Source organism: Tribolium madens, unplaced genomic scaffold (assembly GCF_015345945.1).
Source record: "Tribolium madens isolate multiple individuals breed KSU strain unplaced genomic scaffold, Tmad_KSU_1.1 Scaffold_11;HRSCAF=98;Tcas5.2_LG3b, whole genome shotgun sequence".
Classification (NCBI taxonomy): Eukaryota; Metazoa; Arthropoda; class Insecta; order Coleoptera; family Tenebrionidae; genus Tribolium; species Tribolium madens.
In genome coordinates this window covers 1,757,992-1,771,908 of record NW_025400975.1, presented here as the reverse complement: position 1 = coordinate 1,771,908, position 13,917 = coordinate 1,757,992, and the positions used below count along the sequence as shown (strand labels likewise).

The following is a 13,917-nucleotide window of genomic DNA, read 5'->3' as shown; positions in this document are numbered from 1 at the left end:
GTGTTACAAACAATATTTTTTTGTTAAAGCTCCCAAAACACAAATTCACACCTCTTATTAATTAAAAAAAAATTCGCCACCATAGTAACCAATTTTATTTTTTAGTCCGGAAAAAGTGTTTTTGGGGACTGAGTACCTAAAATAACCATTTTATTGAATCCGGAAAAAACTCATTTTAGGCACTCAAATGAGTTCCTAAAACAGCTGTTTTCGGGAGCGTATACAAAAAACATATTTTTTTGAACAACTTTGCTAAAACTAAGTGAAAATTTTCTACAGTACATCAAAATTGATATTATTAAACTTTGTTTTACTCGATTTCGTTCGTTTTCAAACTCAGAGGTGTATTTGTTTTGGTGTATTTTATCAAAATACGCCTAAAAATCACAAAAATAAATCAAAATTAGACAATATTATTACTCAATTTATTTAGTTTTTTAGCAAAATGTAGTCACAAATAAGCCAAAAGAAAAATACAAAATTTGGTTGCAAATTGTGTTATTTTTAGGTTTTTCAAACTTTAAAGTACGCTAACTAAAATCTTGTGAGACTACAAAACATCAAATCAAATCAAAAATTATACCATTTGTTTTTTTTTAATGTTATTACACGTTTTTCGTTTCAGTAAATTTTGTAAAAAACAAAACTAGAAAACACAAAATTTTTAAGGAAGATAAGATACCAGGAACATGAAAAAAATGTTTAAAAAATTCTATCTCTCAAAAAATTTTGACATTTATTTTTTGACATTTGACTTTTTTTGTCTATTTAATGATACTGATGATCTATCTGGTATATGTTTTTTTATAATCATGTAGTAAAGATACAAAAATTTTGCCAATAAAAGCCACAAATAATATTAAACAGAGTTACAATTTAGGATACAGCTTCCTTGTTTCTTCTTCTAATAGCCTGTAGAAAAAAAAAACTTGGAAAATTATTTTTCCAACAGAAATAAATAGAGTCAAACTCTCATAACTTCGCAATTTTTATAGATAGGATTTTTTTACATTTTTTCTATGTTCCTGGTATCTTACCTTATATGGCATTTTTTTCTGGGGTGCGAGTTCTGGCGCACTCTGTATGTACTCACTCACTTTATGTAAAAAATTTAAACCTTTGACACTATTAGAAGGATTTAAATAATAATCTTGTAATATGATGACTAGATATAAATCTGACAATTTTTCAGCTCGGATCTGGTGTTTTATATTCTTTATCTTACAACATTGGGACAATTAGTGATAAAGCAGAGGTAATCCAGATGCAATTGTTGTAGATTGTTGTTTTTTTTTAAGTACAATTTTTTTAATAGGGCTATAGTGGCGCTCTTTAAATTTTCAGAAAAATTTTTACTTTTTATTTAAGAGATCTTAAATAAAATAGAACTTGATTATATTAAAAAAAATACGTGCCAGCACTCGATTTATACGAAAAAGACAAAAATAGAACCGTGGTAAAGTCCCCGAAGGGTTTTGTGAGTATATTAGAAAAAAGTCCATTGCGTTGATGAAGCACTCAGTTCGGAATAAAGTTTTTAACCCTAAAAATTGAAACTGTCACGCGACATTAGAGTACTTCAACCTCCCGTTATCGAGTCTTTGGACAGGATAACTCTTGAAAGCATCGATCGCCGTCGGCAAAACCGAGACATTCAATTCGAATGTAATTTAAAAAAAAGGACACACAATCCTAATCCCTACATTTCCCTTTATTTAATAGCCAAGTGGCCGAAAGCACAGGTGCGAGTGGATAAAGTGACGCCCGAAATATACACCCGTTGTGAATTATTTACAAAATATGTAAATGAAGGAGACTCCGGGTTTTTAACACGCGCTCCAAGTTATGACTCTTTTATTCGGATGATGGATCGCGTGCTATTTACCGAGCGGAAATTTGTTATACTGTCTTGCCTTGCCTTGCAATTAAAACTCCGGACTCACCCGGAGTGGGCCAACAATAATAAACCGAGTTGGCCGAAATTGTAGTCTTGCAGCTGCACCGCTGATCACCTGAGATTAAACTTGATACATTGCTGTGGTGTAGCTTCCAACTTGTTATACCCTAGATAAACCATGCCTAGCTTGACTTTATTATCATCTTCATCACAAATGTTCACGATGTCGTTTTTCGAGTTCGACAAACTGTTTAATCAGGATCAAGTGGCCCAATTTATATTTTTTCTGAAATTGTCCGTTAAGATATTAATAGTGAATTAATTCAAAAACACCAAAGTTTGATTTTCTTACAGATAAAACCATGAGCAATGGTTTTTTTTTTCTTCCAAGTCTAAACAATTATAATTCCGGTCGAGAATGTTTGAAGCAAGCAAATTTTTGCATGCAAGCAGCTGTTGGTAAAAGTCGTCACAATCCAACTCGACAGCTTTACGACGTTGCGACATTAATTAAAAAACTAAAGTTGAATATGTGCAACGACTCACGCACATGTCACTGTTATTTATTAAAATTGCCATTTTGCGCCGCAGTTATTGATAAAATTCCATTTTGTAACACTTTCAACGAAGTTTATCAAAATGTTATACATAATTCGATATGGATTTGATTAAGATAACGCTCGAAGAAAGAGAAATTTTCCGTTTGTTGCTCATGCCTTTATTTGGTTGGGTTTGCAAGTTTGTAAATAGCAATTGCGCTTTTGCCTTTTGGTCATAAAAACAAAATTCTAAACTTTACAGATTAGCTGCAAACAGCTATCGTTTACGAGTATGTAATTAACAAATACTTTCTTACTTGGTTGTTGGCAATAAAAACTCAAAGTGTTGAAAATGCACTTGATATTTTATCTTTATGTAAAACGATGTTGAATTTAGATAAAATAAAGAAAATAAATGTAAGGTTCAGTAAAAGACGCTCCAGTTGATGGTATAGAGAAAAAGCTTTTTAAAATGTTATTGAAAAAGATTTTATTTATGAGTTTATAATATTTATAAATAAAGTAAATTGTGGCAAAAAAATTGAAAAGATTGTTGTTCAATGAGCTTATTATTAATTACTTTGTCCCAATGAATTAAACCACTTGAAACGTTCTTTCTTTAAAAGATTTTCCTACGTCCATGTACGAAACTAGATCATAACGCACAATTACATATGCGCGAAAATTGGCAATATCGTTCGAGGTCAAAAACCTGTGCGATTTGTTTTCGCGCTGTATGTTAGAAATCTAACGCACAATTCACACTCGAATGTTTTGTATTTTTTTATTCTACGTATTTTTTTTGTATCCATTATAAAAAATAAATCTTTATTCAACGTATTTTTGTATCCATTATCAAAAATAAATCGTTATGAAAAAAAAATATGTTCGTAAGAAAAAAATTATTTATGGTCGTAGGAAAAATAGTGTACAACACTTGCAGGAAAGTGTCTAACGCACTCGCGGGATTGCCTGCACTCGGCTAACGCCTCGTACGCAACTTTATTTATCACTTTCCGTGCTCGTTATGTAATATACTATTAATATTCATTTAGATAGCTTTTTTGTCAAACTTTAAAATCGAGGTATTTTTATCTCAGAAATTAAATATTAAACATTCGAAAAAATATAATTGCCTTCATTTTCATTCGCGACGTCATCATTTGCGACATCTTTATAGTCAAAAGGCGACTATTAGGTAAAATTTGAACTGTTAAAATTAAGATATTACCTAGCGTCACAACAATCCTTAAATTGATTAAAGTGAAAACTTGTGTTTAAAAGCAACATAAAGAGGTCAAATTACAAAAAAAATATATAAAAAAACTCTTTTTTATAAGACCTTTAAATTAGCTCGTGGCTATGCCACTCGTTTTTTAAACTTAAATTCGTACTTCAAGACTGCTTTTATAAAACTTGTTTTTTGGTAAGTATACTATTTTTACATTCTTTTGCCTTCTACTACCATTTTTTAAAATTACTGTACAATTATCAATATTACTCTGTACCTACATTATTTTAAATGTAAATGAGTTCAAAAATTAAAAATTTGTTTATTATACATGTATGTAATTTTTTTAATTTAAACATTGGATTTTTAAAAAACTTTTTAGCAGATTATGCACTTCAATATCAAAATGCTAAGAAAAAATGAACAACACGATTTGACGAAATACATACAGAGTGTTCCGTTTTTATTGTTACAAATTTAAGCAGGTGATAGAATATTCAATTTTAAGATAAAAGTTTCCTATAAACATGCATCACAAAACCGTACAGTGAGGGACGCAGAATTTCGGACATGATCACGCCGACCACGGCAGGACAGTCAATCTACTGACATTATCTTAGGTTTTACTTTATTACCTCACTTTATTGTTAGTGACAGAGGAGGAATCGACATTTATGTGTCATTCTAACGTTTAAATATGTGATAGTGACAATAAAGAATGGTTTAACATTGAGATAAAAGTTCTGTCCGAAATTCCGTGTCCCTAACTGTACCTATAAGTAAAAAATTAAACTTGATTCACCAAGTATTAAGGTTTTCAATATTAGTTGAGCAAAATAGAAGAAGAGAAAGACTTCAACTTATCTTCGGACTTCACTCGGAAACAATCGATTTTTTTTATCCAAATGTGAACACAAATACGCTTTATTTGTTGCAAGATTTATTTAACGTCGCCGTTCCTTGCTCGAAGCAAATAATGAGCGTTGTTGCAAACAATTTTGCTGTCAACTCTTTCCATTATCAAAGAATGGCGCATTACGGCTTTTCTGCAGCGACTTTAGCGATTCGAAAATTAGTTCAGCGCACTTATTGTTCGTGTAAGTAGGTAATAAACGAGCGAAAACATTAATTTCGAACAAAGCTTGCGTCCATTGTCCTAGGAAGGCAAATCCGTCACTGACAATAAACCTACTAACATCAATTATCCCAACATGCGAACGTGTTATTAATTTTAATTTCATCGCGTTTCGAATCGAATCGAAATCGTTCCGCAGTTCAGAAATGGTTATCATCGTTCCCAAACATGCAACCTTCAATTCGTTTGAATTTGTCGCGATTTTCGACAACTTTTAATTATTTCGGCTTGGAAACAAAAAAAATTTTGTTTGTCGAATCGAGATAATGCTTCAAAGTGTCAAGCCTCGATACGATGTACAACAGCTATTCAAAGTTGGAACAAAATGGATGCATGCGCTGCTGCTATTGTTGCAGTGAGTTTTATTAAATTCACTTGCAGGAAATAGTTTGCACTGCGACTGCTTTGGACGTTTTGTTTTACAGGAACGGCACTACGTCTTCGGTTGAAACTATTTAAAACGACTTCCAAACTGAACGTTTCATTTGTTTATTGTCTTGCTAGCGGTTCATCCCACTTTTACATAATGTGGACGATTGTCGTAAAGTTTTTCGGTATTTCATCGGCGAAACCGCCACTTTGAAGCTTTTATGAAGAGAGAGCAGAGCACGTACATATCTTTAAAACACAAAAGTATTACACATTAAACTCGCATCAAAACTTGAATAGAACTTGTATAAATGAAAAGACATTTCAACAAAATTAGAGAAAAAATATTTTTCTGAGATTTATTATACTAGAACCCTGATTATGCGACCTAATGTGCACCGGACCCTTTCCGGATAATACGAAAATTTTAATATGAGATTTTATTTAAGAAATTATAATTTTCATATTAACATTTATTGAATTACATACATACGAGGATAATTTGCTTAAGGAATTTACCTCAAGCCATCTGATTGATGGTTTCAAGCTTTTTTACGTTTATTCGACAAAAAAATAAGAACAATTCCGGATTAAACGGAATTTGGAAGCAAATTCTTTCGGAATTTTTAAACTCGATTTTGTTTCCGAATAGGAATAGGACTTCGGGTAATCGGGAGCCGGATAATCTTGAAACCGGTGTTGCAATACTTCGAGTTTCTAGAGTTGCAAAAAAGTCATTTATACGGATTTTGAAATGCGAGAATTGAGAATTGAGAGAAATGTTTCAAGAGAAAAATCATAAAATCATATTTTGCATATTTATGCCTATGCTATTCTCTTGTGCTTTACACTTACTAAAATTAGAGAAAAATTATTTTCTTTTGACTTTGGACTTTTTAAATTCCACCACATTGGCGGTTTTATTTTTTAACAACGTTGTCACTTTGACTATTAATTACTGAATTACTCCTAATTAATTGCAAAATGATTGTTCTTGTTAAAAAAGACTTTAATCATAAAGCTATTTTTTGAGTTGGCATTAAATTATGTTTTTCACAAATATTTTTGTTATTTAACTTCCGTAAACTCATTTGTTAAAGTGACATCGTTGTCAAAAAAATAAAATCGCCAATGTGATGGGATTTAAAACGTAAAGAAAAATAATTAAGTCCAAAATTAAGAGGAAAATTAACTTTTCTCTTCACTGTCTCAGAATAATGAAGTTATAATTATAGAACTTGTTCCTTTCAGATGAAGCAAAAAATGTTTTTCTTTTTCCGTTTTGGCGTAAAATCAAAGATATATTTTTTTCCTTTTGTAAAACTCAATCCGGGGACATATACTGAATATTCACGAAATTTTTCAAATATTTATTATTTGCGTTTCAACAATGTTTTATGCACTTTTTTGAGTCTTTTAGACTCAAGCTTTGACCCAAGAAGTGAATTTGGATTATTTTTGAAGTTTTTTTTGATTATTATCAAAATATTGGTCGCTTTTCGATACCCAAAGCGCATAAAAGCTAATAAATGAAACTATAATCATTGTTCGAAACTTTTGTACCGTTGCTGCACAAATATTTATTGACAAAATCGCTAGTACAAACAAAAAATAGTCAAAATTTATATTCGACTTTTAAAAACTTCAAAACAATTAAGAATTATGTGGTTTTTTCGACACGAATCAATTCCTCGGAACCTTGTTGATTAATATTTATCAAGTTTGTTTTTTAGAAAAAAGTACAGGGTTATTCATGAGAAGGTTATTTCTGAATTTTTTTTGTCGCAACCCATTAAAAAACACATTGCAACAATTTCTTGATTTCATTTTTCAAGTTTTGAAAATTATTATAACTGAATCCACGATAGCTGTTATTACTCTGTTAACCTCTAGTTAGTTGGTTTCTATAAAAATTTATTTGTTGAATTTTGATTAAATATAGGTTATCTGTCAATCCGACATTTCTAGCAAATCGATCCAACTTACTTTGTTTTCTAATTTGAAAGAAATAACATATTTAATTTAACTGTTAGTGATATTAGTATTGTTGGTTGCAGCAAAAAATATAATAGAAATAACCCTCTCGTGAATAACCCTGTATAATTAATAAGAATTGAAAAAGTTTCGTTAAAACTAAAATAAAAGAAAACTGTCTTAAAACCAATAAAGCTCCAACATCTTGATATTTATTTCTCTCTAGTGTATAAGTTCATTAACCGATTGTACAAATTAATTCGCATAACCTGAGATTTTCACAGAAACTACATGAAACGAATTGAGGTAATGAAACTAAATGTCATTCATATTTCAGTCGTTCCTTTTCCTTTATGTATTCGTGCCAATTAAGTGTTATGTCAAATTAGTTTAGGTGAGCTTTTAATAACCTATGTATGCCACTTTACACAAGAAATATTCCCAACCTAACCATGTAAACATCTTTGATGAGCGAACGACCACACTATTCTAGACATTAGTCATAAAATACAAAACTTTGAAACCCAATAAACAGTCTAATTTTATGCATAATCAGCTTGAGTAAAAAAAATGTGTTTTCAAAAAGTGTGTATTTGCTACCGGATAAAAAAGAAAAAGACTTTTGTAGGAAATACAAGTTTTAATTACGGATGTACATAATCACTTTTTTGTAACTCGCATCGTTTTTGAAATAAGCGAGAAATGATTTTGGTGCCCTACAATCTCTTTGTGACCGTTTTTGACAATAAAGTCAGTTTTAATTAATTAAAGAATTCATAATTTAATAGCTTAATTGAAAGCGACAGCGACCCGTGAAACTGTTATGATGTTGGCAGCATCGCATAAATAGGTAATGTCTGAAATAAATTTAATTATTCTGAAAACTAGAACTAGAAACTAATAAAAGGAAATCTCTCACTCACCTAAGATTTGGCTGAGAACAGTTCTGCCATCCTCCCCCAAACAGGCACTTCTAGCATCAAAAGGATTCGTAAACTGCACGAAAGCGTATCCTTTGTGCATCGATATTCCTGCAAAACACAAGAAATTTCATAATGAAACTGGAACCACTTTAATATTTATCAAGTTTTTTCGAAGCAATACAACGAAATTTTACGCCTCGTAAATCAATTCGGTTGCGATTGAGTATGTAAAGGATCTGGTCGTAAATTTTATGCCAGACTTTATAAAATGATAACCTGATTTCAACGCTTGCTTTGACTCGTCGTTCACTCCAGTCTTTTAATATTTCACATCTCAATTTCGATGAATGCTGATAGGTTATTTAATATTGTAACGAAAACTAGCGTTGATTTGTTCAAAATCCATCGAATCAAAGAGCAATAAAGCACGCTAGTGTGTTTTTTACAGTCGATGCTAACGCGATTTCTGTTAGCGACCCAATGAAGTGTCTTATCATCGTTGTTCAGTGTTCGCAAAAGGCCGGGTAATTTCATATCACTAACCCAATTCCCTTGATTAGATTCTGGATGGGTGGCCAATAAATTGACTAGAGACTTCATCCATTTCTCATCGCTAACTTCATTGCCGTCTCGGGGACCCCGAATAGGATTTCATACTCAAGTGGTCGGTCTTTATTTCGACCCCAATCTCACGATTTTATTGGTTTATTTAACAAACTGGTTATTTTTGTACCTACGGTATTAATTTCCGTACAGCAAAACGGATTTTTTTATATAAAATTTTATTTTTTATATTTTGTTTGGTGTGTATAAAATTAAAATTCAATATTTTCCAAGTTGATTTTAGTTTAGTTAGTTTTATTAAAATATTATAAGAGTACAAAATTTCAAATTCTGTTTCCCAATAAGCTGTATATGTCAGAAACTACAAATAGTATAACTGACTGTACAAACAATTTACTTTTTTTATAAATTTCAAATTAAGAATCTGCTGCATGCTTTGACATGAGACCTATTAGCATATTACCTGTCTTATCAAAAATTTTAGAAAAATAATCCGGTTTATAGGTATACAGGGTGTCCTACGAGTAATGATGAGCCTGCAAAAAATTGTTGAAGCAACCAACATTATATTTCATAGGACATTAAAATATACTGCTCCACAAAACTTAAGGAAGTGTGCAATACTTACAATAATTAATTAATTAACAAAAATTAATAATCAATTAAAAAAGTGAGATGAAAGCAGATATCTTTTTACTTTTTTGTTTTTGTTGGATACCACAATGCTTAGAAGAATAAAATCTGTTTGTTGTACAAAAATGCGACCTTCTTAACTTTTGTGGAGCAGTTAATTAAGTTTTAATAAATTAAACATAGTGACCAGCACACTTCAACTTTAATTTATAAAAAGTCAAACCTTGGAGAATTTGATGAGAATTACTAAAATTTGTCGAAAAGGCCAACAAGATTCTCATTTATGAAAAAAAATTTGAAAAACGCTTCGCAGACTGCACGTTTCTATCGCGCGATATCTAAATAGACGAACTTTCTAAAACTGAAGTAGTCATTTTGACTGATAAAAATTTGTCAAAGATAAAAATACGATTACTATGTTTAACTAATTAAAGTGAAATATTTTAATATCCACGTTATCTATGAAATGAAATGTTGGTTGCTTCAAAAAAAAATTTCAGGCTCATTGTGGGACACCTGTATATAGTTTCGAAGGCATAGTTACTAATGAACAGTCAGGTTATCGAAAAAAATATAGCAGGTAATACCGGGTGACTGTAAATGATTGTGATTATTTACCTCAAGTTGTTGTCAAATTAAAAATTTTTGTTTGGCAACCTTGACTTTCAAATTCAAACGTCAATTGTTGATTTAACCGTCACTTGAAATGTTGTGATAAAACAAATAATTCAGTATTGCTAATGGATTTTTTTGCCACAAACATTAATAGTCACCTGGTATTACAGCTATGCAAAAATTTTGAATGATTGCTTACAGAACTCTGGATAAAAATGAATCTACCATTGTGACAATGTTGCATTTTTCTGGAGATTCTTGTAAAGCGTTTGATCACTCACTTTTATCTGCAAAATTATCTTTTTATGGTTTCCACCTCGGTTTCGACAAAAATTCAACAAACTTTTTATTCGTATCTGACAAATAGGAAACAAATTGTTACTATGGGCACCTTAGAATCAAGGGCAGGAAATATTAGATACGTGTTCCACAAGGTTCAATTTTAAAATTTCTTCTATTTTAAAATACCTACAACGCAGAAATATTAGATTCTGTATGATGATGTAGAAGTAGCTTGAAATTTTATTAATAGAGGTTAAAATTAAATTTTCTTATTGCTCAAAAACATTGGTTTGAATTTAAATGCGAGCAAATGTTCATCAATCATCAATTTATATTTCCACAAGAAACACAAATAACTCGAAAATCAATCTTAAAATTGGTAATATACTATAAATAGGTGTCTCAAACTACTAAAATACTTGGAATGATTGTAATAGATTCGGAATTACGATTTATAGATCATGTCAACCTGATTGTTTTTTTTTATATTTTTTATATTGCCTTAAAAATGTTATAACATTTTAAATTTTAAACTTTGGAAAAAACTCTGCAAATCACTGGTGCTTTGTAACCTTAACAATGGTCTTATTAAATTTATTATTTAGATTATCGATCTAAAAATCGATTACAAAAAGAAAAAATACAAAAGTCGTGCTCTCGTTTTATTTATAAATTAAGAAAATGTATCGCATAACATGGCTGCCGGCAGACCAAATACAATCTGTCCTCGGGTAGGTGAAACGATTGTTCTAACAGGTAAAAAATTCTCGATCTAAATTTTAATTTTTTGTGGTTCAGCCCTGCTTGGTTAAAAACCAATTTCTAACATAATTTTAGATTTAAAAAATTAAGTATGTTTAGAATCAACATCTATACCCGTATACCAAATTTCAAAATTATTGGCCAACTTCGATTTTTCATTTAAGTATGTTTATGTTTTATGTTTATTAATTCGCAAATCAAAGAGTTTTATTTTTAACATTTCTTTTATTACAAATAAAAAAAATACATTTTGATTATTACTCGTAGTACTAAATATATTTTTGACGTTTGTGTTAATAAAAAGCAAAAAAATGAAAAACCATAGTTGACCCATGATTTTCAAATTTGGTATACAAGCCCAAATGTTGATTTTACACAACTTTTCTTAATAACTTATTTTGGTATTTGTTACATAAAAGGCACTTTACTCTAGAGAATATTTTCAAGGCATATTTTATTTTTTAAAACTAAAATTATGTTAGAAATTAATCTTTAACCAAGTAAGGCTAAACCCCAAAAAATTAAAGTTCAAATCAATTTATCTTTTACAAGAGTCGTTTTATCTATCCGGGTACACACTGTAAAATTATTTTTTGTCAGTGTTTACATACAAAATGTTTGTTACTGCTTCACCATCCTCCGTAAAACATTTCATTCAAGAAAAAGATGCTATGAAGTGCGTAAGATTTCTGATCTCTCATTACCCCAATTTAAAACAGCAATATTTCAAAGATCCTTCTCCTACAAGACATGTTTTACTAATGTATAGTTTTTTTTGCTTTTTATTATTTTCTTGTTGTTTTTTTTTTATTATACAGGCTGATTCACGAGGATTAACCAAATTCTCGATGCAACCAATATTACATTTTCATAGATTTCAAAGATTTTTTGTAATAAATATGAAATCATAGCGAGCACACTTACAATTTGTCAGTTTTGAGATTAAAATAATGAAAAACAGAAGTAATTGAAATACCAACACAATGAAGGGTTTATTAAAATACGAATTACGGAAGCCACTCATTCAAGCTTCGCCTTGATCACTTAACAGGAACCCATATTTTTCAAAACTAACCTAATCGTGTCAAAAGATGATCATTCTTTCGGGATATCATTGGGCATCACACAGAAAGTAAGAGATGCATTTTTCAAACATTCTCCATAAGCTAAAATCATGTCGGTTTTCTCATCATTGGAATAAGTCCACATTTTGCTCAGTTTATAATAAATTTGTAATGTTGGTCAAAAATGACCATGACGATGATTGATGACAATAATAGGCATCGTGGATTCAAATTATAATTTTTTTAAAAGTGTCGCAAAGCAACTTGAGAAAGTATAATGGTGGTTGCATCAAGAATTTGGTCTCGTGAATCACCCTAATATATCTTTTGGAAGTAGTTTTTCTTATTTTTAGTTTTAGTAGAGTGCAGTTTTTGTAATTGATTTATTTTTCTGTTTATTTATGTAGATATTTTTGTTAAAGGGGTTAAGTTCGAATAGCATTTGCTTGACTTCGCCTCCCGAGTTGTATTTACAATTGAAATAAAGACGGTTTATTATTATTGTCATCATCTGGAGTGTTTTTTCTACAAATTTATTAAAAGGTGATGACTCACCCTATATATAATTGTGGTAGAAAGAATCAGTTTGTTATTGGTAGCGTCTGCAATTAGGCCATCATTACTTATTTGCCAGTGTATAGAAACAATAAATGAATAAAGGATGCGAGTCGATAAAATAATAATCTGCAGTGACTGGCCCGTTCGAGTCAAGAATAACTAATCAGTCCCCGCCTTTGTGCTTGCATTGTCTGTTCATTAATAATGAAATGAATGTAGGGTGGACTCGGAGCAACCAACAAATACTTATTAGGGTCTGAGCTAGTGCACAACACAAAATAAACCAAACTAAAACACGCACATCCTATTCCTTCAAGGATAATACATCGTCGTCGACTAGCACAATTAATATCAATAAAACTCCTTTTTAACTATTTACGTACTTAAAATTTTCTTCTTTCGCCAAAATCGATCGCTTTGCTAGAAGCCACGTGTCGTCGCTTATTAGCGCAACTTATCAGAAAGTGATAGGCGAGGAAGTTGTTTTAACGACGCAACTTTTGCAGGATTAGGGGAGTTTTATAAGGGGTGTGTCCTGTTAAACGCCCAATTATGGCATTTATTAAGTCACATTTTGATCTTCCACAGGAGATAATTTGCAAAGGCAAACAGTTGTGTTCGCACAAACGACATATCTCTTTCGAGTGCAGTAGACCATTTATTCGACTCCTTAAAGGACTCGACTTTCTTTAATAAATTATGTTTCGGTTTAAAGTGGCGGAACGCTCAAGAAAAATTATGTTAACGTGTGGGACTCGAGACGATTAACGGGATTAGGACGCAGAGCAAATTTATGGACTTTCAATTCTAAAAAATCCACAACAATTTCTTTATCTTTAATTCTAAATAATTCAACGTAGTTTTGGAAAATACCTTACATAGTCCGGTCAAAATAAACATTTTAAATAACTAAAATTCCGACAGAGCTAAATTTTGGTGGAGATATTGAGTACACCATTAGGAATAAAGTGTCAAAAGTCCCCATCGATCCCATGTGTGCTAAAAAAGTTATTCGGGGTCAAAGGTCGAAATTTGACGTTTTTTAGATTTTTTTCGAAAACGGTAAGTTTTATCAAAAAAGTAGCCCAGTCAAAAAATATAGATCTTGAAATTATCTACAAAATGGTCCTTATACTTTTTTTTTAACAATCACCATTCCTGAGATATCGCGATTCTAAAAGTTGAAGGAGTCACGTTCTTCATGGTATGCACATACAGAGTGCGTCAGAACTCCCGCTTCAAAGACAAATGCCATGTAGGGTAAGGTACCACAAACATAGAAAAAATTTAAAAAAAAATCTATCTATAAAAGTTTCAAAGTTATGAGAGTTTAAATTTTGCACTTTGACTTTATTTATTTCTGTAGGGAAA

General features: G+C 30.9%; 1 protein-coding gene across 2 annotated transcripts in view; it reads right to left on the bottom strand.

Annotated features, from left to right (window-relative positions):
• Positions 1 to 13,917, bottom strand: part of LOC123005775 (heterogeneous nuclear ribonucleoprotein C-like) — a 183,657-nt gene that overhangs the window by 72,989 nt on the left and 96,751 nt on the right. For both annotated transcript variants that reach the window (XM_044399733.1, XM_044399741.1), the window contains one exon: positions 8,069 to 8,176. In XM_044399733.1, the coding sequence (XP_044255668.1) occupies positions 8,069 to 8,176 (108 nt within the window). The remainder of the gene's footprint in view (positions 1 to 8,068; positions 8,177 to 13,917) is intronic.